Genomic DNA, 19,764 nt, shown 5'->3' with positions numbered 1-19,764 from the left:
CATGATTGTTGTAAAGTTCATGCAAGTCGAACACTTTTTTACCCCATAATGCAACAAACTTTGAAAGGTGGTAACGTGACCATCGCTCACAAAACTGAGTCTTATATCAATGTGGTCCTTGCTATCCGGAATCCTTGGGATGTCCAAAGTCTGACGTTACCCCATTGAAGTTAAACATTTTAAAAGGTTAAGGTTAGGGTATGGGTTAAGATTTAGGGTTTAGGGTAGGGACGTCCCAAGGATACCAAATAGCAATAACAATTTCACTGGTCGTCTTAGAAAAAAAGATCTGGTTGAAAATTGATTATTATTTATTTTTTATAAAAAGTACTAATGAGGGTTGTACTGTTGCTTCATTAGTTGTATGCATGTGCTTACTGTGACTGTCACCCATATTGGCTAGATAGCTGCAGTAGGAAGCACCCATAGAAAATTACAGAGGCCTCTAGTGGCCAAAAGCCCGTATTAGCATGAGTAGCGCCATTGAGAGCTAACCCCATTTTAATGTAGTCAACTGGGTGGGACTTCCAACTTCATTGGCTGATCAAGGAAAACTAAAGTCCAGAGAAATAAAGTGCGGAATAGTAAAGCTTAGATGCAGCATTTTTAATAGGACATTTATTACTTCAGATACATACAAGTGGCAACAATTTTCAGGGAAAATATTTTGCTCTCACACTATATTCACTTCCATGGTGGTAACGGTGAAGTAGCTACACTTTAGTGCACCATACAATCACTATACTAATAATAACCCACATACAATGTGTAGACATGGTAGACCATATAAAGAATAATGTTGAACCTAGTTATTTTATATTTGACATAAAGAGAGTAACTTTTCTCCATACAAATGCAGTAAAGGCCAATCACAGAAAAATGTGTAAATGTCAACTGTGTAAATGAGGATGTTTAAATTGAGTATTTATTGCAAGTTTTTTGGTTAATGTGGGTGCACTATTTCAGTAGATGCATGGATACATTACATTACATACAGTGTAAAGATACATAAAATGCACAGAGGAGAATAACATAAAATGTCTGAAGACAAGCTATAAGTTATGTAGAATCAAAGTGCACAGGGATTTGGCCAGAATTTGGATGTTGACACATTCTCTAGCCAAAATGTTGAACATTTAGCAAATACAGACATGAGGAGTCAAGCCTGGATTTGAACTGATTCTCAATTGTTAGGCATTCAAATTGGGAATACAAATGTTTCGGGAATTGACTGCCTGTGTAGTTTTGCCACAACATACAAAGTGTACATATTCATGCATATTTTCACATATATGACAGGAGCTTGACATAACCTTCCAGTACTATTCAGTTAACATTAATTTAGGGAAATCTGTGTAGCCTAGCTACATTCTAGTTTAATGAAAATATATTGGTATCAATCATGATCAACAACATAGAGAGATACATGTTATTTATGACAAAAACATTGATAGCTCTTATTACCTGTGAAACATTATAAAACTTATACAGAATAATCATTATTTTATAAAATATAATTTACTGTAAAGAGACCATTATGGCATGCAGATTACAGTTTATATTGCTTTGAACAAAATATATTAACTAGCATTTCATAGAATTTCCATATCAAACTCTATTTGATGTGAACAGTTATTTTCCTATTGCATGAATGAGATTAGGGCAGGCCCCTAATGGCAGGTAATTCAAGAAAGAAGATGAGTAGGCAGCCAGTAAATTGCAATAATCTTTAGTGAACTATTAACAGAATATATTCTGTTAATAGTTCACTAAAGTTTATTGCAACGTACTGGCCGCCTACTCGTTTTCTCCCTATTGCATGAATAAAATGATTTTATAACAGTCAATAGAAAACCGTTCAGTAGATGCACATGCTTTTCACATAATCTGATGTTACTTATATGTTTTTATATGTACTATATCTGTACCTTCCATTATATTTTCCATGTAGCATAAATTCATGGCAAATAGAGTAAGTAGTGATGTTGCAAAGTGATTTGACATGTATTAATCATGGTGATATGTTTTGTCATTACACATTAATTGATTCAATCAGAGACATCAGAAGATATCATGCATTTCCTGTTTGTTAGTACTCACTCTTCAAAAGTGGTTAGCTAACCTAACAGGCATTTAGTCACATGGCTTAGATGATTTGCTTTTCTCCATGGGCCCGATTCCGACCCGAGTTAACCTTGCTTAAATTGAACATAATTCCCTTTTTATGCACTTTTCCCTCTATGCGTATTCTGACCTTAAACTTAAGCATGAGAATAGCATGCTATTCACCTGCAATTCGTTGTGGTGGAGATCTAAGAAATTAAGGTGTGGCAGAGATATGTCTACAGATATGCCATATTCTGATCTTGACTTAATTCCTTCATAATTCCACTACCTTTACGCACGAGGAAACCATGAATAAGGTCGAGTGAACCTTCCGGTTCCAAGAGGAAAAAGCATCTACTTAATTTTTTCTGATAGAAATAACAGCATTCTCCATGCACTGTAATTTACAACTTGATAAGAGCTTTTGATAACAGCTAGGTAAATGAGTAATCCGTTTTTGATAAGGGAATTGTAAATATAAATGACACTTGTGTTAGGTCTATTTTACCTTATAATCGCTGGAGACATGAAACCAGTCATATGGTAGCAAACTGAAGCATATGAACATATCAACTTTCCCACAGTAAAGTTTATGAAATACTGTGCCATTATGTAGAATTTAAATTGTACAGTCTTTTTTAACTTGCAGGGATGGGCACTCTCGAATGTCTTGACTACCGTGACTTTCTCTGTTTCCTATTTCTATCATGTTAAATATTAGCCACTATCAGTATCGACCGTCAGTACTGTAGGCCTAATAACAACACATATTCAACTAACAATTTACTTTTAGTTCCCTTTAGTTGGTATAGCCTTCATTATCATTCCATTTACTTACATTGTTTTGTTTAGCTTCATTTGCTTCCTCTGTAAACGCCGTCACGACTGTGTGGTTGTTGCTGAGGATCATTAGTAACAGTTGATAATATAAAAATACATAATTCAATCATTATGGAGCGGAGCGCAGACCAAGCTGTAATAGTTTGAACAGCATGCATGGCACAATACTTGGCTGTGTCATCACACAGTTCCATGGTTAGTGCAGGCAATAGACGAGAGGATAGAACACTGTTGTACACTATTCTCCCTGTTATAATTCTATGTACACTAATCTTCCAACAATACCATGGGTTGAAGAACTGAATGTGGCCATTTTCAGAATGAATTAAATCACCGTTTTCTTTCTTTCGTGCGTAAAGTTTCTCTAAACCTGTTTTTTATGATTCATAAATACTTTCCTAAACCCAAATAATCTGCAAGATCAGAGTATTTTTATATCTACCATCTACCAATTGGTGTTTTCTTTCATTGATCCCTAATATTTTGAACCCGTTCTCTCGAGTCTGTCGACAAAATTCAAACTAAAAGGTACACCGTATTTAAAGGGATGGCTTAAGATAAATGTACTGAAAACAATATTGAATGAAGATTTCATGAGGAAATCTGTTGGCTAGCAAGTGGGAGGGTTTTCAGAGGTTGAATGAAATTTATTCAGTGTGCAAGGTAGCCACACCTGCAGAGCGCATTATGCGACTAAATAAGGTAAGTCTGAATACAAAATACTAAGAAATGCGTCGGAAAGACGTGTGTAGGAAAGGCGTAAATTCCTAAGTTGGAATCGGGCCCCATAAGAACAGAAGACTCATGAATGGTCTCAGAGATTCTGACTGGATTGGTCTATTTGGCACTGAGATCCACTATTAGGTGCTGGTAGGCCAGGGTGTTGCCTTTGAAGCTGGCTGCCAGCAGGATGTCTTTGTTGTCCACTGACACCAAGCTGAAGGCCCGGGGTGCTCTCATGTTTAGCTCCTGGAAGGGCTGGAAGCGCTGGGTAAGGTCGTCCCACAAATAAACTCGAGAGAAGGAGAAATCACTCCCTAAGAGGAGATACTGGCGGGGGCCCACTGTGAATGGATACACAGCCATGGAGCCACGTGAGGGCAGGGTCTGAATCTCAACATAGCGCTGCCCCTCCCAGCGGAGAATCTTGGAGTCACCAATGAAGCGTGTAAGGCAGAGGTAGAGAACTTTGCGCACCCAGAAATGCTTGACCATCTGCACGTCAGCCGTCTCAGTGATTTGGGAATGAAAGGCAAACTGGCGCAGGCTGCGGTTCCACTGGTAAACCACTGGGGGCTGGGAGGCACTGGAGAGAATGAGACGCTGCTTCCCCTCCACATCTAAGAACTCCACATGGGTGTCACGATGCCAGGGATGAAGGGATTGGTGGGAGTAGAAACCGTTGCTGTTCCAGCGGTATATGCTCGTAGACCCTGCCTTGGAACTGTCTGCCACTACAAAGTACCACTCATCATCCAGCTGGAAGGTCTCAACAAAGTTGGGTTTCCTCACACGTGTGGTGTCAATGTCCTGGATCTTCACAAATCGCTGTGGGTCCTCTTCCCACCTGAAAAGAGGGTGTCAATCAGGTCAGCCATCCCTAAATCATGAAATCTAACCTTAAGTTGATATCCACAGACTCCCAGTCATTGAGCTAACACTAGTTAGCATTGGCTCGTGAAACTACCTCTAACTTCCATACTGGACATAGAAACATAAAAATGGTATCCACGAGTTCATCTGACTCTGAGAAAGTAGATAAAGGGCCTCATTGCCAAAATCTCGAAGTATCCCTTTAACACAATTTGTGGCTAAGAAAATGAACAAGTCAATGACACTGTATTGCTTATAGGAATTGGAATAAGTCTCACTTGTAGATGTGGGATCCTCCAAAAAGTTGAGCCACAACCATGTAAAGAGTGTTGTTTATTACCACAGGCTTGCAGTAGACAGCGGAGCGAGCTAGGAGAAACACAGAAGCAGAAAGTAGCAGGTTTAGCTGACTTCAGTATCCTCTGTGTACTTAAAGAAGTAGTTTGCTCCAAGATACAATGTAAATTCCCTTGGTCTATAATTAAGTGATAACAGTTGAATGCATTGATTGTCTTCTGGCATGAATGCTTATTTTTAGAAGGCACGAGTCTCGGAAGAAACGTACCTGTTATATTATGGTACTTCCGGAAGACCATTTCCACATGATCCCATACAAACAGTGTACAGAACCCAGTATCAGGCTGGGCGAAGGCCACAAACTGATCGTCGTTGAATTCATAGGACTCCACTGACACAGACTGGAAGGGAAAGGTCTCGTAAACTGCAAAGTCTACAGGGGAAGAGAGAGATGAAGATTATCAACCTGCAAATTAAGTGCCCTGATGTCCTGCGAAATGAATAATTATTTTAATAATTGGGGACAAACCTGCGCTGATACAGTTGAAGTCTCGTGGGGTGAGATCATGGATTCTGCGGCCTTGGAACTCAAATGGGCTGGCACAATAGATTGCAGGGACAGAGGTGTTGGTTTTCTCCATCCAGTCCACAAGCCACTTGATTTTACAGTCACAGCGGAAAGAGTTACCCCGCAGGTCTCTGGGTAACACATAGAAAATATCATTATTGTCCACCCATGACACAGTTCTTAGAAAACTATCTGTATTAAGGATTCTCTGTAGCACTTTAAATTACAACACTTCATAACGTGGGTAATAACATGGTAATAGTAAGGTTCTAGTTACTTGTTTTAAAAACATAAAATAACAAGATGAAACCAATGATGATAAGGATACCATGTTCCCTTTTAAAAATATATGTACTTACAAGTCTGTCAGAATGTCAAAATATTTGAAGAGTTCTCGTGGAAGGAGCTGCAGGTTATTATTTGACAGAGAACTACAAAAAACAGATATTAATTTTAAAGAAAGTTAATAATGCCATAACATGTCCATGCAATTCATAACTAGTATTCTTCCATTGATATTTACAGAGAAATAGGCAGAAGATATACTCACAGGTGAGTCAAGGATTTAAGCCCTCTGAAGGTGTGCTTTGACAAGGCTTGGATGTCATTGTTCTCTATAAATCTGATGGGCATACAGAGAGAGAGGCTCACTCATTATACTGTGACCCACATACACGGAGTATACCAAACATTTAGAACACTCCTCCCTTTTGCCCTCAGAACAGCCTCGATTTGTCTGGGCATGGACTCTACAAGGTGTCGAATGCGTTCCACAGGGATGTGGGCCGATGTTGACACCAATGCTTCCAACAGTTGCCAAGTTGGTTGGATGTCATTTGGGTGGTGGACCATTTTTGACACACACGGGAAACTGTTGAACGTGGAAAAAACAGCTGCGTTGCAGTTCTTGACAAAGCCGGTGTGCCTGGCACCTTCAACCGGTTCAAAGGCATTTAAATATTGTGTTTTGCCCTCTGAATGGCACCCACACACAATTCATGTCTCAATTGTCTCAAGGCTTAAAAATCCTTCTTTAACTTGTCTCCTCCCCTTCATCTACACTTATTGAAGTGGATTTAACAAATGACATCAATAAGGGATCATAGCTTTCACCTGGATTCACCTGGTCAGTCTATGTCATGGAAAGAGCAGGTGTTCTTAATGTTTTGTATACTCAGTGTAGTAAGTAGACTTCTGAAAAAATGCAAGTAATCATGACAATCAAGATCAACCCAGTGAATGAATGATTCAGACAGACAGCTTTATATTAATAGTGGCATCTCAATGAATATGTATTCTTATGATAAAAACATGCTTTCTGGTAGAACTCGGGGTCATTTGCCAATATAATACAATAAAGGTAATTTGAATACATTGCCATGTCAATCCATGTCAATAGTACACAGCCTTCTTTTCCATATTCAGAGTGTAACATTGGTCTTACTGAACCTTTTATCATAATTGTGTCTCTGTCTGTCCCTCATTTATTTATTTAATTAAAAAGCTTGTTACCAAGGGGACCATGTCCTGCTTCCTGAATCTTAAGCAGCAATAATAGGAATGGACCTGGGCCTGGCTGTTGGCTGGAATGTCTGCAGTAAGAGCAGCACTGACCTTGAGGATAAGCCAAGTGTTGAAGAAGAGGGGGGAGGGGATCTAGGAACAGCCACTTACTGGCTGCGGTGAAAAGTGTTCAAAACAAGCAAGCCATCATCCCCCACTCACATTTTTCGAATTAAGTTAACATAGCAGGTGTATGTTTTGGATATACTTAAAATTGAGAATTGACAGTTGGCAAAAGAGCCCCGTCATCAGATACTTAGTAGGGTGCCTCTACATGGGTTCAGTAATGAATATAAATATTGCCTGAGCCCTGTATCAAAGTTCACGTGACAATTGACTAGAAGTGCATTCTCTGTATTCATTCTTGATCTGTGAAGCATCCCAGGGCTACACAATGTGAGCTCAGCCAGCCTGCATTCTGTCTCCTATATTGAGCACCACTGAATATGAAGATATGAGTTCATTAGCATTCACAGTGAGGAGCCACCTTGGGTAGAGCTGGCAGGGCGATGCAAAGCACTGGGGCTAAGCTGCAGCCAGATCCACACAATCATTTTATGGAGCCTAATGCATTGTTTCCGTGGAATGCAGCAAATGTGATGGTATCAGCAACCTCATATTTCCTGGGGCCCAACTTCCCATCAATTAACAAAATGGTATGCTCAGCTTCATCAGGCCCCACAAAGGCAGTAAGGCTCTATGGTAGGAGGAGGATCAATATCCAATGTTATTTAAGCGATCCTTGTCTGGCTGAGAACTGGATCTTTCATTGTAACACCACTACCTCATCCTCTCAGGTATATCTGTGGTTGAATAAGGGCACAAAGTATAACACTTACAAGTACTGCAGGTGTGACAGACCTGCAAAGGCATCATCAGCCACAACAGTGAAGGTGTTGGAGTTCAGCAGACTGTAGAGAGGGAGAGAAAGAGAGAGAAGGTTTATAACACACTGGAAGGAAATCTGTTTCACTTTCCATTTCAAATGTTTGATCTCCAGAAAAATACTGCTGGAGAGGTAAAGAACATGCTAATCAATACCGGTACTGTAAATGTGTATTTATTTACACAGGATTACACATGGACACAAGTAGTGTACGAAACATCTCCTCCAGTAACAAATAAATCACCTGAATGGTTGTGGAGTGGAAATAAGAAGAGCTATTCAATTTCAAGGAACAACTATTCAACTATTCAATATTCAATATAGTATAGGTCAGCTTTAAGGCCCAGTGCAGTCAAAAACATCATTTTCCTGTGTTTTATATATATTTAAACGCTATATGGTTGGAATAATACTGTGACATTTTTAAAATGATGATAATGCCATTTTACAGTAAGAGCTATTTGAAAATACCTCCTGAAATTTCAGCCTGTTTTGGTGGGATGGAGTTTTGTCATGCCTGGTGACATCACCAGGTGATGAATTAGTTAATAGACCAATAAGAAAGAGAGTTACAAACCTCTCTGCCAAAAAGCTAGTTTTCAGTTTTGCCCTCCCCACTCAGACCATTCCCAGACAGTCCTAGTGAAATTCTTGCTTGAGAAAATTGCTCTTTACTAAGAAGCTATTTTTGTTTCCTTATTTACCATTTTAATTGAAAACAATCACAGTAAGGTACTTTATTGTTACCCAGAAATGATTTGATATTGAGATAAAAACAGCTGCATTGGGCCTTTTAATATGAGCTCAAAACCACAAAATGTGAAAACACACACACACAAACACACAAACACACACACTCCATTGAATCTGCGTAGACAGATAAGCCATTGTTTAAATAGAAGAGAACTGAAGGGAGTCAGTCATTGGCGATGACACTGATACAGAGCCACTTTACTTTCACTACTGCCATGTCACCACTGTTTTCAATAACAGTTTATTTCAAGAGATTTATAGTGCTTGTATTGTCTAACAAATGTTACTTCACGACTTGTGATTTTTATCTAGTTATCTGTATGTGTATGTTTAGCCCTCAAACTTACTACATGTATTATCTTGATTTTGGTCTCCAAAACAACAGGCGAGATTGGTCTAGCTGATTTTTTGTTGTTGTATCGAAGATGGTGTCTTGGAGAGAACATGTTTAACATTTTCATTTTAACCCAAACCACAGAAGTAAAGTTGAGACTGTTTGCTCTAATTCCTCTACCTCAGACAGGAAGGGAGAGAATAGGATGATGGGATATACATGAATACTCACAGAAACTGCAGAAGGTGCAGGTGGGAGAAGGCTCCCTCTGGGATTGTAGTGAAGGCTGCATTCACCATCGTCCTGAGGAGTACAGACAATCAACTTATCATCATTCAGGCGCCATCAATTAACAGTGAGTCAATTTCATAATCCTTATCCAACCCCTGTTGTGCGAAAGGGCTTGTTGCTCCATGCTTAAAGTGGACGTATGTTGCCAGTCAGCCACAGAGGTTCGTGAATTCTGTATGTTTATTAGCATAACTGTTGGTTAAAAGTTGAAAGGGAAAAATAAGAATCGTTAGGCCCTGATGGACGGTGGTACTGCATCACACATAATCAATATAAGGGGATGGGGCCTGCATGGGAATGTTCTCCTCAGTCCCCAGGCACGTCAATCTATTGACAGAACTGAACATGCAGCATGGGATGTTTTACCAAGACCTCCTGTGGCTCAATCTGTCTTACTATTTGAATTTCAAGAAGGGAAACATCTTTTAAAACTAGCACACAGTTTCCTTATTCACAGGTTCATGTCTTCATCACTTTAAAATGAGGCCACCTCCACCTTGCAGTGCTTGTGCTCTTCAATTCCCCAAACTCTTTAAATACAAGAACATAATGCTCAATTACAGAAAGATAATACATTCAGAGTCAATATAGACAAAAATCTAAGTAAACCCAACATTCCTGTATAAGTAAAATGTATGCAGATAGAGTATGCTATCTACTACATTATTGGCTTTCCATTTACTGAGTGCGCACTATCTATCTAACCTTCGTAAGGTTACTATTCCTTGGAGGACATGCAGGTCTTTTGCTGTGAGATGTGAATCTATTGTAAGTGTCTCTCCCAGGAGGGCTATGGCACATCCCATTGCTCTGCTCCAATCAATGTAGTCTCATTTCTGCCAGCTCCCCCTGGCTTCTGTCCAAGAATGAGGAGAGACTGAGGCACAGTGCCCATTTGTTATCTTTTATTAGCATTTGTGAACATCATATTTTCTTTCTCATAATGTCTCTTTAAAATCTATCAGACACATGTTCTTGAGGAGCACAAACACTGTCTTTCTCTCTTGAGAAACTTAGTATAATATAAAATCATCTGAAACCGATTTAAAATGTTGTAGACATGAAGTATAAGCTTTGGTAACCAGAGTAGACACTGCAGAATATATTGTAAAAGTGTATCCCATGTTTGAGTGATGTAATGTCATCCGTAAAAACCATGCATGACATCACAGTCTTCATGTACATTATCAACAGCTGGTTTTATCATTTTGGAATGAAATGTAAGGAATAGACCAAAAATCAGAAAGAGTATACATGAACAGACACACACAGAGTGATCAGTGTTGTACTCACAGGGAGATGATCCCAGGGGGAAAGCTCTTGGGAATAGTCTTGGTATCTACACAGAAGGCACTGTCTTTGGTGCAGGAGCAGGTGGAAGGACAGCGGGGGATTTTGGGGACCCTCTTGGCCCCGGTCTCCCCCACCAGGCAGAGAAGCAAACATAGGCCAGACAACAGCTTCAGCCATCCCGGGACCCTTCTCGATCCGGTATTCAGCATATTTCCTCTACGGATGGACAGAGGCAAAGGGACTGGTGACAAAGACTGCTGAGCCTCAAGAAGTTGTATTTTCCCTTCAAAGAAGAACAAGACAAAATCTCTGTTTACCTTGTAGCAGCAGCAGCCGCAGCAGTAGAAGGGATGTTGCTGAGCTATCGAAAGACTGTGAAGAGTTGGGGAGAGAGAGAGAGAGAGAGAGAGAAAGCAGTCAGATGGTATCTTCACTGAATGTGTGTGTGTGCTCTGCAGCTGCCCTGGATGTGTGTGTTCTCCCTAGAGCTGCTGTCAGAGTGCAGACTGCGGGAGCGAGGCTGCAATTCCCCGCACTAGGACCTGTACGCAGCGCCACTGACTCTGAATTATTTACTATCGTACACAGAAGACTTAAAAATATGACCAGGGAGGCAGCCAGGCAGGGGGAGGGGAGAGGAGGAACAAGGCAGTGTCAGGCCTGGCAGGCTGGGAGGGAATGGAAGGGGGTTCTGGGGTCTTCACACTGCCTCAGACTCTCTCCCTCTCTCTCTTCTCTCTCTCTCTCTCTCTCTCTCTCTCTCTCTCTCTCTCTCTCTCTCTCTCTCTCTCTCTCTCTGAGCCTGTTATCATCCTGTTATCGGGAGTGGAGTTATGGAGACAATAACAGAAATACCACTTTTAACATTTAAATGAGAGGAGATAGGCAAGGAAGAAAGCCTCACAAAATAATAAAGGAAAGAGGAGGCATATGAAAGGATAATAGATATTAGGATAGGAGAGAAGAGAAGAGAACAATCTCTTAGATAACATCCACAAGGATGGAAGAGTACTGAGAATCACTGCAGTAGCTACCGCATATCAGAGCTAAGCTGCTGGCCTCATTTCAAACTTTACAGTATACAGACACCAATGTATCAATATGTCCTGGTACTCAACTAGTAATAGTAATACCCTTTTTGAAACAATAATATACCAAGTTATATTTTTATATTAAACATTGTATTTGTATAAGTAATGTACTACATATCCCATGAATCAGTAATTGCCAGTAACAACATATATTACCTCTTCTTTTTTATTTACATGTAGGTCAATGGTGTACACATAGACAGATCTGGAGGCTGATTCAGAGCATGAACAACCCATATTAGAACCTATAGAATTCCATTGAATCCTATATACAGTGCATTCATAAAGTATTCAGACCCCTTGACTTTTTCCACATTTTGTTACATTACAGTCTTATTCTAAAATATATATATTGTTTATCCTCAGCAATCTACACACAATACCCCATAATGACAAAGTGAGAACAGGTATTCAGAAATGTTTGCTAAATTATGAAAAATAAATAAATACTTATTTACATAAGTATTCAGACCCTTTGTTATGATAATTGAAATTGAGCTTAGGTGGATCCTGTTTCCATTGATCATCCTCAATATGTTTCTACAACTTGATTGGAGTCCACCTGTGGTAAATTCAATTGAAAGTATATGATTTGGAAAGGCACAAAACTGTCTATATAAGGTCCCACAGTTGACAGTACATGTCTGAGCAAAAATCAAACCATGAGTTCGAAGGAATTGTCAGTAGAGCTCCGAGACATGATTGTGTCAAGGCACAGATCTGGGGAAAGGTACCAAAAAATGTCTGCAACATTGAAGGTCCCCAAGAACACATTGGCTTCCATCATTCTTAAATGGAAGAAGTTTGGAACCACCAAGACTCTTCCTTTAGCTGGCCGCTGAGCAATCGGGGGAGAAGATGGGAAAACCTTCCAGAAGGACAACCATCTCTGCAGCACTCCACCAATCAGGGCTTAGATTTTAAAGTGGCCAGACGGAAGCCACTCCTCAGTAAAAGGCACATGACAGCCCGCTTGGAGTTTGCCAAAAGGCACCTAAAGACTCGGAGACCATGACAAACAAGATTCTCTGGTCTGATGAAACCAAGATTGAACTCTTTGGCCTGAATTCCAAGAGTCACGTCTGGAGGAAACCTGGCACCATCCCTACGGTGAAGCATGGTGGTGGCAGCATCATGCTGTGGGATGTTTTTCAGCGGCAGGGCCTGGGAGATTAGTCAGGATCGAGGGAAAGATGAACAGAGCAAAGTACAAAGAGATTCTTGATGAAAACCTACTCCAGAGCGCTCAGGACCTCAGACTGGGGGCAAAGGTTCACCTTTCTACAGGACAATGACCCTAAGCACACAGCCAAGACAATGCAGGAGTGGCTTCGGGACAAGTCTCTGAATGTCCTTGAGTGGTCCAGCCAGAGCCCGGACTTGAACCCGATTCGAACATCTCTGGAGATACCTGAAAATAGCTGTGCAGCAGCGCTCCCCACTCAACCTGACAGAGCTTGAGAAGATTTGCATAGAAGAATGGGATAAACTCCCCAAATACAGGTGTGACAATTTTGTAGCGTCATACCCAAGAAGACTCGAGGCTGCAATTGCTGCCAAGGGTGCTTCAACAAAGTACTGAGTAAGGGTCTGAATACTTATGTAAATAATATATTTCATTTCATATAACATTTCTATAAACCTGTTTTTGCTTTGTCATTATGGGGTATTGTGTGTAGATTGATGAGTGGGAAAAAACTATTTCATACATTTTAGAATAGTAAAACCTATTTCCGAAGGCACTGTAATCTATAGGATATGGAAATAAAAATATGGAAAACTGAGTCGAATCCCCACAAGGAGGAGCTGTTGGCCATATAGTGGAGCTGTGAGGATCCAGAAGACAGTAGTCTGATGGCAGCCAGAGGAGGGGACATGACAAGAGTAGAGCTGCAGTGCCAGGCACAGACAGCTTTCCCACACAACAACAATGTTGTCATGAGCAGATAGCAAGCACTTTCAGTCTGCTGCCTACTGTCTACCATTATCATGTAGCCTAGGTCCCAACACTGTTTTAGTAAAAAATTATTGTTTACCTTTATTTAAACAAGGAGTCACCATTGAGTGCAGGGTCTCTTTCACAAGAGAGCCTTGCATATACAATTCATGAGACAAAATCGAATCAAAATCAGAACAATTGTGAAACGAACTAAAATACAGCACAACACAAATATTCAAGAAAAACAGTTACATTCCTCAGTACGAAGGTCCCCAATCAATATTTGAAATTGCCAGAGCAGCAACAGAAAATCCAACTCAAATGTATTTTGTAGTTGGTTCCAGCAATGAGGTGCATTAAAACTAAAAGCGGATTTACCTAGTTCAGTGTAGACCCGAGGAACCTCAAGAGTTCGCCAACCCTGTGAAAGGGTTTGTATCATGTTTTTATACCTGGAAGCTTGTGTAGTAAAGTTTTGTAAACAAAAAGGGAGTAATGACTTTAATGAGGACCAGCCAACCTTTTGATACAGAATGCAGTGGTGAGTATTAAAACTGTCACCTGTGATAAAACGAATGGTGCTATGGTAGACGGCATCCAAAGATTTATGACTAGTGGCTGCTGCAATCTGGTCAATGGTGTCACAATAGTCAAGAACTGGTAAGAAAGTTGACTGTACAATCTGCTTCCTGCTATTTAGGGAGAGACAAAATCTATTTCTAAAAAAGAAGCCCACTGTAAATCTTAGCTTTTTAACTAGCTCATCCGTATATATATTTTTTTTACATTGAATCCAAATATTTATAGGCGGGAACCCGATAGATTGGGAGAATGATCCAATGAATAAATATGTAGTCCATCTGAATGGACTTGCAATAATTAGAGAACAACATGTCTTTAGTCTTGCCTACATTAAGTACAAGTTTTAAACCAAGCAGGGCTTTCTGTAAGGCAACAAGGTCAGATTGCAGCTCTAAGATAGCTTGGTCAACAGTTGGGCAAGGGCATACATAACAGTGTCGTCTGCATGCAGATTAACATTAAGTACAAATTAGACTACATTGATTGGAGTAGAGCAATGGGACATGCCATAGCCCTCCTGGGAGACAAGTTTTAACAGATAGACTAATATTATTTATATAAATAGCAAAGAGAACAGGTCCCAATACTGACCCCTGCGGTACACCTTTTGTAATATCCAGGAAACAAGGCTTAACCATGAGAAATCACACATTGTGTCCTGTCTGACAAATAATTCTCAAACTACTTGCAAGAAGCCTGATCCAGGCCTATTTCAGTCAACCTTTGAATGTGATGGTCAACAGTATCGAAGGCCTTGGAAGGGTCTATAAATAAGACAGCACAATGATTTTATGATCTAACAATTTAACAAATCATCTAAAACAAGTATAGCAGCTGAAACAGTCCTATGTCCAGGTCTAAAACTGGAGTGATGCACATTAAGAACAGAGTGAGCAATATTATTTTCTGAAAGTTGGTCAGAGATTCTAAAACTTTGGAAAGGCAAGATCATTTGGAAATTGAACAGTAGTTATCTAAATCAGAGGGATCTCCTACTTTATGTAGGGGGAAGGCATGCCACTTTCCAGATATTAGGGATAACACCCGAAACGATTGTCAAGTAAAACATATAGGTATATGGTTCTGCAATAAGTGGGGCAGAGAGCTGCAATGAGAAGGGATCAAATGAATCAGCCCCTATGGATTTGTTTACATTATTCTTTACCAAAGCACTTGGTACATCATAGACATCAAATGGTTGAAATGAAAATAAAGTATGTGAGTCTGCTAGTGCATCATTCTCTACAATCTGTTCGGAGGTGACTAAAGGACTCCCTCTAGTGGAATGAGATGAATTTTCAGAGACTATCCTTTCGAACAGGTGGCCACCTGAAGCAAAATGGTTATTTAAAAGCACTACAAATGTTAATTTTGTCACGCCCTGATCTGTTTCACCTGTCCTTGTGATTGTCTCCACCCCATCCAGGTGTCGCTTATTTTCCCTGGTGTATTTATCACTGTGTGTCCTGTCTCTCGGTGCTAGTTCGTCTTGTATGTTCAAGTCAACCAGCATGTTTTCCCGTGCTTCTGCTTTTCTATTCTCATTTACTAGTTCTCCCGGTTTTGACCTTTGCCTGTTTTTCTGTACTCCATTCCCGCCTGCCTGACCATTCTGCCTTCCCTGACCTTGAGCCTGCCTGCCATTCTGTACCTCTGGAACTCTGAACTGGTTTTGACCTTTTGCTGTCCACGACCATTCTCTTGCCTACCCCTTTTGGATTGTTAATAAACATCTTGGACTCTAACCATTTGCCTCCTGTGTCTGCATCTGGGTCTCGCCTTGTGCCCTTATAGTACGAATTGGCCATGACAGACCCAGCAGACCTGGACCAGCTCTGCCACGCTGTCTCCCTGCAGGGAGCATGAGGAGCTACTTCAGGACCTTCTGGAAGGGCTTCGTTCCCTGATGGAACGCCACGACCAGGGGTTTAAGGCTATTATGGAGTAAATCAGGAAGTTAGCTCATAGGCAGCCTACCACCTCTGAGAATCCCCAACCACTCAGAAACTTTTTCCTGTGAGTGGTGAGGTTGTACAGCCTACCCCGGCTCCCCAAGAACACTGCTTACCTCCTCCGGAGCGATACTCTGGGGATCCTGGTACCTGCCGGGGTTTTCTTTCTCAATGCTCCCTTATTTTTGAGCTACAACCATCTTCGTTTCCTTCGGACCGATCTAAGATAGCATATATTATTACGCTAATGTCGGGAAGGGCGCTCTCCTGGGCGACGGCTGTTTGGGAGAAACAATCCACCATTTGTCGTCATCTGGAGGATTTTATGGCCGAGGTGAGAAAGGTTTTTGATTCTCCGGTATCCGGGAGAGAAGCGGCCCATTAACTGCTGGATTTACGTCAAAATTCTCATAGTGTGGCAGACTACGCTGTTGACTTTCGCATGCTGGCCGCCGAGAGTGCCTGGAATCCAAAGTCCCTTTTTGATACCTTCCTCCACGGACTATCTGAGGAGATAAAGGATGAGCTAGCCAACCTGGAACTGCTGGTGGACCTCGATTCCCTCGTCGCCCTCACCATTCAAATTGATGGGCGGCTAAGGGAACGCAAGAGTGAGAGGAGGTCTGGCCTGGGTCACACTCGTTCATCTGCAGTGGCTCGCTCACCTTCGAAGGAATCCGGAAGTCCCCGATGGCTATTTTACCGAGAGGATCCGAAGACACCTGAGCTCCATCGAGAATCATCAGCAACAGGTGAGTCAGATACTCCGGAACCTATGCAACTGGGCAGAGCTATATTATCGCCTAAGGAACGTTCACATAGACTGAGTTCCAACAGCTGTCTGTACTGTGGGGCTGCAGGACATTATATAGCCACCTGCCCAGTTAAGATACCTATCTCTATAGTAGGCACAAGTACTCTGGTGAGCCAGACTGGGAATCTTCTCAATCCCATTAACCGTACTCCCTCCTTTGTTATATTGCTGTGGGGAGTCAAGTCTAAATCTCTACGGGTACTCATTGACTCTGGGGCAGGTGAGAGTTTTATGGATGCAACTCTAGTTTCTGAGTTAGGTATTCCCACTCAACTTCTCTCTGTTCCCATGGACGCTAGAGCACTCCCTGGGTTGGAGTCTGTTTTGCCATTCCTATTGCCTCAAAGCAGCGCAGCCTTCCCCGAGACAGCCTGCTCAGGGCTCAAGTCAAGTCTCGGATTTCTCTACCGTCCCCACAGAGTACCACGACCTCCTGTAGGTTTTCAGCAAGGCACGGACTACTTCTCTTCCCCCGCATCTTCCTTATGATTGTGCCATTGATCTCCTACCAGGCACCCCACCACCTCGTGGTAGGTTATATTCTCTGTCTGGGCCCGAGACCAAGGCCTTGGGGGAGTACATAGAGGAGTCTCTGGCCGTCTGCTTCTCCTGCCGGGGCAGTGTTTTTCTTTGTGGAGAAGAAGGACAAGACCCTGCATCTGTGCATTGACTACTGAGGTCTTAATGATATTACGATTAAGAATCGTTACCCCCTACCACTCCTCTCCTCGGGTTTTGAACCTCTCCAGGGGGCCACCATTTTTTCCAAGCTGGACTTTCGGAATGCCTACCACCTGGTTCGGGTCTGGGTCTCACCTTGTGCCCTCATCAATTTTGTCTACTATGGAACCAGAGGCTGTGAAAACCTGCGAGGTCAACCTGGGGGTGGAGTTTTGTTTCAAAGATTTGACCACTTTCCAGAAATTGGTTGGATTACCACACACTTCAAGAAATACAGTATGTTGATTTTGCTTTTATAACCAGGGATAGACATCTATTTCTCGAATGTCTGAAGGACTGCCAATCAGACATAGAATCAGTTAGTCTAGCCTTAGCCCAAGCTACATTTATTTCCTGTAATTTATCAGACAATTAATTCCAGGCAATAATAGAGGGAGGGACTCCATGTGGTGCTCAACAGTGCTCCATTCTATCCCCTTCCCACTCCAGGGACAATATAACTAAAGGGCATCAATATTCAGAGTACATATCAGGGAACATTTACATTGGTAGAAAAAAAGACGAGAACCACTGCCATGTCAACTAGCTACAACTGCAGCTAAAACGGCAACCATTATTAACAACTGATCTATATACAGTACATAAGATAGTATACTACCTTAGCTTTCAATGGTATTGTTTGTACGTGTGTTCTCAATTATAGCATTACAAAAAAAATAATAATACAGTTTTTTACCCTTTTAAAGTCTACCTGGAAGATTCATATACATTAGAGTTGACAAAATGGCATTCTCTGTCAGGGTTTTCATTCACTACTGCCTCCCTTGCCCTATACCTCATACTTTCATTTACAATACAGTTTATGCTGCCTAAAGTCCTGTTTATACCTGACGTTAACATGCATCCTTTGTCCTGATCTTGTCCACATTCTGACTGTGCACACATTTTTAGACAGGACCATAAAAAAATGATCTGATTGTGATCAGATCTTCCTGACCACCTCAGGAGGTAGTCAGGTACGCACTGTATGCGGATCTGGATAGTGAAACTATTTCAATCATAACTATCCCACCTTCTAAAATCATTGACAGCTGGCACTATGGACTTATGGCATCAATGTGTTAAAATAAATAAATCATATTATTTTGAAAGAATATCATACTTTAATACATGTTTCAGACGCATGTCTGAAAAGAAAGGGCACAATAAGAATGTGGACAAGATCAGGACAAAGGATCCATGTTAATTCCAGGTATAAACAAGACTTAAAAGAAATAACTCTTTGAGAACTTTCTAATAACATTTTGTTGGAGTCTTACTCTATAAGCAGCTATTACTTTTTCAACCAAAGAGGATGTGCTCTACTCATTTGAGTGTAAATAGTGCAATACTTTAGACAAAACAAGGGGCTGCCTGCTGTAGAGCACAGCAACAGAAGTGAGGAGAAAACTTGGAGATTAGCACAGCAGCTTCCTCTGTCCAGTCAGCATGTCTCCCACAGGTATAGCATAAACAGCTGTGCTTTTGGAATGGACTTGATTCATTTCAACATTTCAGCTTTCCTGCAAATGAGATCCAAGCCAAAAAGTAGCAACCCCCTCCACTCATTTGAAAAACTTTGGATTAGAAGCAGTTGACTGTGTAAAGCCCTCTTTTCTCCTCTACCAGTCTGTGCTCCTCCACCCACCATTCTGTCTCCTGTGTGTCACATGTGTATTCTGAATTAAAGCTAGTCACCTCTATATTGGAGCCTTTTCAGTTTCCTCATTGCCCCGGCCTGTTACCTGTGGCGATCCGACATGTTTGGATAACTGCTACTGTGCGTCACTGGCATGACTCTTACAGTGTTCACAACATTTACTTTTTAAATTCTGATTCTAACCCACATCCCATATCCTGAGCCAGGGTCAAGCAGCCTGAAAAGGGAGCTCTCTGTTTGGCCTATGTGTTCTCAGGGCAATTCGTATTATTCTTTACGTAAATCTGTTACACTCCATTTAGTATGATATGTTATGTTATGTTAGGTTACATTATGAATGAAATAGAGGTCGTACAAATTAGAGGACATACGGTATCATACATCTTACCTGGTCGTACAATAGCATACGAATTGGATGAAGTACTTTTATGCTCGATTGAGGTAAGCAACACTGAAGCATGCACGAGAGCACCAGCTGTTCT

General features: G+C 41.2%; 1 protein-coding gene across 1 annotated transcript; it reads right to left on the bottom strand.

Moving 5' to 3' along the window:
• Positions 1–585: 585 nt before the first annotated feature.
• lgi3 (leucine-rich repeat LGI family, member 3) lies at positions 586–11,164 on the bottom strand. The gene is made up of 10 exons (XM_014160166.2): positions 10,842–11,164; positions 10,525–10,740; positions 9,172–9,243; positions 7,807–7,878; positions 5,955–6,026; positions 5,764–5,835; positions 5,366–5,535; positions 5,105–5,269; positions 4,818–4,908; positions 586–4,513 (listed from the first exon to the last, which is right to left on the bottom strand). Exons 2-10 carry the CDS (start codon positions 10,731–10,733, stop codon positions 3,784–3,786), a joined length of 1,653 nt encoding a protein of 550 aa, XP_014015641.1. The 5' UTR covers positions 10,734–10,740; positions 10,842–11,164; the 3' UTR covers positions 586–3,783.
• Between the last annotated feature and the right edge of the window lie 8,600 nt (positions 11,165–19,764).

Source organism: Salmo salar, chromosome ssa20 (genome assembly GCF_905237065.1).
Source record: "Salmo salar chromosome ssa20, Ssal_v3.1, whole genome shotgun sequence".
In the NCBI taxonomy this organism is placed as follows: Eukaryota; Metazoa; Chordata; class Actinopteri; order Salmoniformes; family Salmonidae; genus Salmo; species Salmo salar.
The sequence above is the reverse complement of the archived record's forward strand: the minus strand, read 5'-3'. Positions and strand labels throughout refer to the sequence as shown.